Source organism: Olea europaea, chromosome 11, assembly GCF_002742605.1.
Source record: "Olea europaea var. sylvestris chromosome 11, O_europaea_v1, whole genome shotgun sequence".
Lineage (NCBI taxonomy): Eukaryota > Viridiplantae > Streptophyta > Magnoliopsida > Lamiales > Oleaceae > Olea > Olea europaea.
Genome location: NC_036247.1, coordinates 29333609 through 29340439, shown reverse-complemented (window position 1 = coordinate 29340439; position 6831 = coordinate 29333609). Strand labels below are relative to the sequence as shown.

At 35.2% G+C, this 6831-nt stretch overlaps 1 protein-coding gene across 1 annotated transcript; it reads right to left on the bottom strand.

The window, feature by feature from the left end:
• Positions 1 to 5438: 5438 nt before the first annotated feature.
• Positions 5439 to 6546, bottom strand: LOC111404968. Its single transcript, XM_023033689.1, has one exon. It carries the CDS (start codon positions 6501 to 6503, stop codon positions 5703 to 5705), a length of 801 nt encoding a protein of 266 aa, XP_022889457.1. The 5' UTR covers positions 6504 to 6546; the 3' UTR covers positions 5439 to 5702.
• Positions 6547 to 6831: the final 285 nt, after the last annotated feature.

Genomic DNA, 6831 nt, shown 5'->3' with positions numbered 1-6831 from the left:
CCTTATATTTTTGATAATACATTTTATTTGGTGAGAGTCAGTTGAAACATACTTGAGGTCTCAGGTTCAACTCCTCTGTCAATGGATTTGTTGTGTATTATTTTGTTTTTATAGTTTTTAGAAAAATTCAATACTGAGGGGACAATGAGGATTCAAACCGGTGATCTCAAGCAAGGATTGTTGTAAACTTAACCATTATGGTACCTTTTGAATTATGTCATTAAATTTAACAAAATAATATTTATTATGTTTTGACTATTTTAATGCAAATAATTTTGAAAATTTGAATTCGCACTCTTCCTTTGTATTATACAAAACTTGGCAATAATATCATTTGATGAATTCTGTTGATTCTTATAACAAAATTATATATATTCAATTCGAACAAAATAATTGTTATATTTATACTTTAGACTTTGTTCGATTCCCATTTTTTTAAACTACGTTTTTTCTTTCTTCTTTTTCATCCATACGTTTTTCAATAAAATAATATTACACGTAAATTCAAAAAAAATTCTTTATTTTTAGTCACACATTCTCCATCAAATCACTAATCCAAAATGCTTTTTTTGCAAAAATAAAAATGGATATCAAAAGGACTCTTAATATTTTATTGCGGCCAACGGTAAATGGTCAACGACCGCCCGTACTGATTCAAACTCCTGAATTCGCCCCTAGTACCCCCATGAGGAGGTTTGAATAAACAATTGAAGCTCTTCTCAGAAAGACACATAGGGATGACAACGATATGGGTATGGAACAGGTCGGCCATTCTCATCTTCATCCCGTCGAGTATTTTTATTATCTTACCCTATATCCATATTTGATTAAAGCGGGAAGGGGGTGGGGCAAGTCCCCTACCCCATTTATTTTTTCTTTTTATTTTATTATTTTTTATGTCCTTAATTAGTAAATATTATTACTTTTTTTTTTTACCAATTTATTAAAAATGACTAATGTTCTCTTTAAAAATGATGATAAATATATTATTTTTGTTTGATTTTAAACGGGGTAGGGACTATCTTTCCCATACCCGCTTCGGGGCGAGGTGGGCGATGATCCTTGCCCCGTACCCGTTCCATTTATCCGGTTAGGAGAGTAATCCCCACCCCATTGGGGGTGGGATCTCACGGGTATCCGGTTGAACGAGTTTTTTTGCCATCCCCAAAGACACGATGATTTCTTGATTTCCGTTCCCAATTTTTTCCTCTGGAAATTGATCTTTCTTTGGGCATTGACAATTTAACATTAAGGGTCTTCGATTCTCAAAAGCTTCAGCCTTTACCATCAACTACCAATTGAATACCATTAATGCTTATTTATTGCAACAACTTAGTGACTACAACGACTTGAACTTTCCCCATCCGTGATAAATAGAAGCACATATGATGAAAAATTCCGTAAATGTCATCGGCGTAAAGTCCTTTTATATTGATCTAAATGACTATCGGAAAGAAACTGCTACAGAGCTTGACAAAATCCCTAAACCTCAAGGATCACTTCGATCTTCATATATCAAATCATTTCTTTGTCACATCGTTGCATTGGCTACCAATGTGTTCGGCTCTGAATTGACAAAGTGGACACTTAACCACCGTTTGAATCTCATTAATTTCCATTTCATTATATTCCATTTTTCTCTCTCTTATTTTCAACTACACAATCTTTTATAAAATAATATTACACGTTAACCGAAATTTTTCTTTCTTTCTTAACCACTTATTTTTTCAAGAAAATACTATTCCATTATTTTTCATTTCCAAAAAATGGAAGTTAGATTGGGGCTTACATCTTAGAGCAGGAATAAATAGATCAACAACTCGTACACGATAATGGCTCTCCATGCTTGGAAGACGAAGGACATGAGAGAGAGAGAGAGAGAGAGAGAGAGAGAGAGAGAGAGAGAGAGAGAGAGAGATGAATCCTATATTCGGGCCGGACTCAAATTGAAACTGATATAGACCAACCAGTCTCTCCATTAAAGGCGAATATCAATTATTCAAAAATTGTGATGATCTCTTTGCAAAAATATATGGTTTCAAGCAAAATTTGAAATCCTGAACCGGCTATTTGAAACAGAATTCTATTATCTCCTTACAGCTGAGCTAGGATAAAATTGAATTTGCACCTAATCATCTCAAAAGTAGATAACTTTTCTGTGGCAGTTAAACTCATCTCGACTGAACTTACCTCCACATTAGTTTTACACTTGATGATCAAACCCACAAGTGAAGTGTACTTTGAGCTTCAGAGTTCAGACAAGATTTCATAAAAGATTCATATTAGTACACAAGAAATTGCTGCATATCTTTCAGAACATATGTTGTCAAACTAAAATATTGAAATCTTAAGTTGAGGAAACCTTAATCACGTAACAGCAAAAGCAATTAATTCCAAATTCAGCCTTGTTGGCAACCGCAGTGTGGGGGTTCGATTTCTGAGATAAGGAATTGGACTCCTTGTAGGCGCAGTGTACAGATAGCTCTTGTTCCCTAGCCTGATGGGGCACATCCCACGATTTATCTCCCTCATAAAGCTCTAGGGGCGAGGTGATGGGGACTCTCAAGTTTGGGGTTCAACCTTTAATTAATTCCAAATTCAATTGAACGTCAACTAACAATTGTTCAGTGCCACTACACGTGCAATATCACAATAACGGAAAGATGCCCTAAAAGTCGCAGGCGTCAATCAAATAATTAAAATTCCTGACATGAAAACAAAAACCGTAACACCAAGGTGCCGGCGAATCTTCTAATTTATTATGTTCCGACAACATAAAACAAAATGTGCGACCAATGAAATAACGATCAAGCCAATGCATATCAGGTTCATGCTAATAACCAAAGTGGACTTGATTTGCATTGTCAATTATCTCAATCTGAAAGAATGAATCGATTTAGGTATGTGCAAATAATGTGCCAAAAATATGCAAATTGGAGATGCACGTATGATCAAAGCCAAGAATTTCCATAACATTTATTTTTGAAAAAGATAAACCACACAATGCCGATTGGGATCCTGAAAAATCCTTGAGATGTTATTGGGAAGAAAATCAGAAACCAATATGATGCCTCTACAAAATGCTCTCATCAATTGAGCCTTGGTTTTCCACTCCCATTCTGGGTATTCACCGGTGCAAGAACTTTGATCCCAGAATTGAGCGTTCCTCGATTCATATCCTCTTTCAGGGCCTCCATCACATCCTTTTCAGGTTCCAGATCACTGAGATCAGTGTTTATCACCGTCTGATACTTCCTTGATTGAACCAAAGTAGGCAAATAGTCTTTAGAAAGCTGCACACGCTAGGAGGATGTATAGTGAAGAGATATTTCCACTTGATTATAAATGGCGGTCAAGTGGTGGTTGAGATTGGTGATAGTCAGTGTCAAATTGCACGAGCCCGTGAGTGTTACTGGAGAGTGGAGAATCAAATTTTGGAAAGCTTGCCAGAGGAGATTGAAGTTGTTGACTAGTTGGGTGAATTACGAACCAAATCAAAAACCAGCAGATACAAGTGATGAGAATTAGAAGAAGCTCCCAGGTTACAGCACGGCAAAAGATGGGTCTCTCGAGGCATGGAAGGTGGAGGTGATAATGAGCATACCCCATGCAAGCTCCGGTGTGGTTTGTGGCTGTGGCAAAGAAGCGAAGATGAGGAGGAAGAGGAACCTATAAGTGTGATATCTTGAGTCAAATTGATTTTAGACATAACACTTTTAATATATAATTAATGCATTTTATTTATGACAGATCTATTTTTTTAATTGAATTATATTCTAATTCTAATAAATCTAATAAAAGATTCTATAGATTCAATTTTTGGTAACTTGTTAATTACAAGAAATTGTGATTGCGAGATACAAATTGTATATGGTTGAATTTTAAATCATCGGTAGTTGTAAGTAATAACGAGATATAGATATCTTTATTACAGATAGATCATCATGTGTTGCATTTTTTACTTATGAAGTAGTTGATCTCAAAAGTTAAAATTTGGTAAACTTAAATGAACACGTGAGTGTTCTGTTATAGAACAAAACAATGGAGACCCGCTGGAAAAATTCTACATGGATGACTATCTGAGTGTTAGTGGTTAATCTCTAATGTTCGATTGCGAAATTGGTCCTTCGAATTGAGGTCATCATGGTACCTTATACGGGAACGGTCATACTTTAGTGATATTGAATGTTGTTCTGTCAAGAATCCCTACTACAGTATCATTCGGGTATGTCGAGAATAATATAAAGATTGTAAGTGATTAATAGAAATTCATCACTCTTAGATAGTAAGAATTATGATCTACATTTCATTCAATTAAATTGATAATGAAATTCTTGATCAAAGTGTACTCATAAGTTGGAATGAGTTTTTAACTTACATTGACTTAAAATTAAGATGAAAGATATGATTGATATTCGAAATTGATACACTTCATATCTCGTAATTGATCGGATCATATTGATGAATGGATTATAGTTTCACGGTAAACGAATAAGTTTGATTTTGTAATACCACATCACAATTTTCATGTTTGGCGAACTGTATTTGAAATTATTTAGGGGCATGTTTAGGCAAAAAAATAGCTTCCATATAAGTTTTAGACCCAAAAATTGTGTGGACCGAAATCCATGCAACTGTAAGTCCCACAATTTTATAAGCTACCAGTTTGGAATTCACATTATAATATCTTACCTTTCATTTCTGTTTAATTCGCGGCTATGTCTGCTAAAAGATCAAGTACGTTCAAACTTGTCAACTAACATGTTAATTATAGGATGAGATCATTTTATTTTATTTTATTTTTTATTTTTTACCAAAACTACGACACATACACAATTTTCATTAACAGATTGTGGTAAGACTTGAGCTCAAATTTTTTGGTTTTTTCTAATATCAGATGTCGACTATCTCATATAAAACCGTACACTATTTTAGGGGGATTTATATATATATGCTACTTGGGCTGCACTATGTTAAAATTTGCAATGTTTACAAAGTTCATCTTTAATACAACATGATTAGATCTATGTCTAGTTGATGTGATACGGAAAAAAGAAGTCTAAAAGATCGTCTAGATGTAGAGGCTTTTCTTGACGGAGTGAGTCATCATAATTCAATATTTTTCTCTCCTCCTCTTTCAAGTTTATTATTTTTTCCTCCTATTAAATATTTTTCAGAAATGAAACTTGAATTATAGACATAATCCCACGTACATGAGAAAGTCTTTCTATTTAGTTGCATCTAGATTGCATTGTGTGTATAATAGCGTAATTAAGTGAATATTTTAACACTTATCGGTGAGTAACTCTTTGTAACAGATGCAAGGAAGGGACATAAGATATAGTTCACGTTCTTCTAAAATGTGAGGTTGTCGAGGAGGATGTCTGGTTTAGGAGCAGATTTGAAGAGTTGATACTGATTTACAAATGTCATAATTTACACATTGTTTAAATATCGAATTATAAATTAATAAACAAGGATTTGGATTATTGTTCTTAACAAGGTTGACCTCTTACGATAAATTCAAGTCTTAACATGGTATTAAAGTTCATTAAACTCAAACGAGTAATTCGATCCAACTGAGGTCTCTTAACAAGTTTGACCTTTTAAAGATGAAACTAAGGTCTTGACACGTAAGTAAACTGCATCTTTCTCGACCCGTTCAAAGCTAGTTGCTGTAAGAAAAAGAAGAAAAGTTTTAATTATTTAAACAGCATACAATCTTTTCTGTTACCATTCCAGGTTCCTCCACCCGTTGGAGCAGGAAAATCTACCTTTAAATCCACACAGGCAACTTCCAAAGTTATTTGTCTTCTCCAAAACTCCCCAGCCATAAATGTAGCAGTGGTTATTATCCTCACTTCAAAAACCATGCTTCCTTTACGTCGTTCTTCAATCATATCTTTCACCCACGGGGCTTCAGTCGTGTTATAATATGTGTCATCAGAAGCAGGCACGAAAAAGTCGGTATCCATATGGATTTCTTCTGCTCTCTCCACTTGAAAAGAATCGAATAAGTATGTATCAAGAATGAAGTTCTTGTAAACAAGGCTACTTTCGGTTTGATCAAATGAAATAACGAGTTTAGTGTTAGGATTCTTCAAGTTCAACCCGGCTTCCCAATTAGCATTTAACGCTGATTTGGTGAAGTTGAAATTGGGAATGGAAAACGTTTGGATTTCAAAATGGGGAACGTCTGAACTGAAAAGAAACCACAATAGGAGGCCCAAGAGGCATGCACCGAAGATTAATGCAACTGTAAGGCAAAGCAAAACGCGAGCAAACATATTGCTCCGTTTGGACACAGTGGTCGGGAATGGTATTTCATTGGACGATGGATGGTTAGGACCGCCATGATATGGTGGCGCAAGCTCTTGATAGGGAGGAGGGTCTGCCGGATATACTTGTGTTGGGGAATACACATTCGAAGGATTGTGTTTGGATTTCTCGTCGACCGATGGAGACATGGCTGTCCCTCCCTCCTCTTGTCTCTCCCTAAGCATGGAGAGAGAATTAAAGAAAAGGTAGGATCCCTTAAACCCAATTGAATTCAAGAGGGAGATGATCCTCTTGTTTGAAAATATGTGCCGAGGAAATAAAGCCTATGGGTTTTAGTGGTTGAAATTCATTTGCATATTTAAGGGTCCTAAATTTACTGCCCAGACAACCATTTTTTACCGACTAAAAAAAGTAGGAATTTCAAGATTCTTAGCCTTCATATCTTGGATGGCTTCATAATAAACATATATTGAACAATTTTGAGATTAAACTGACAAAATCAATGATTAATGGATAGAAACAGAGGAAGTGAGGAACCAAGACAACTTGAGC

Coding starts and splice junctions, on each gene's coding strand:
- LOC111404968 (XM_023033689.1), bottom strand. CDS start 6,503: ATGCTTAGGGAGAGACAAGAGGAGGGAGGGACAGCCATGTCTCCATCG.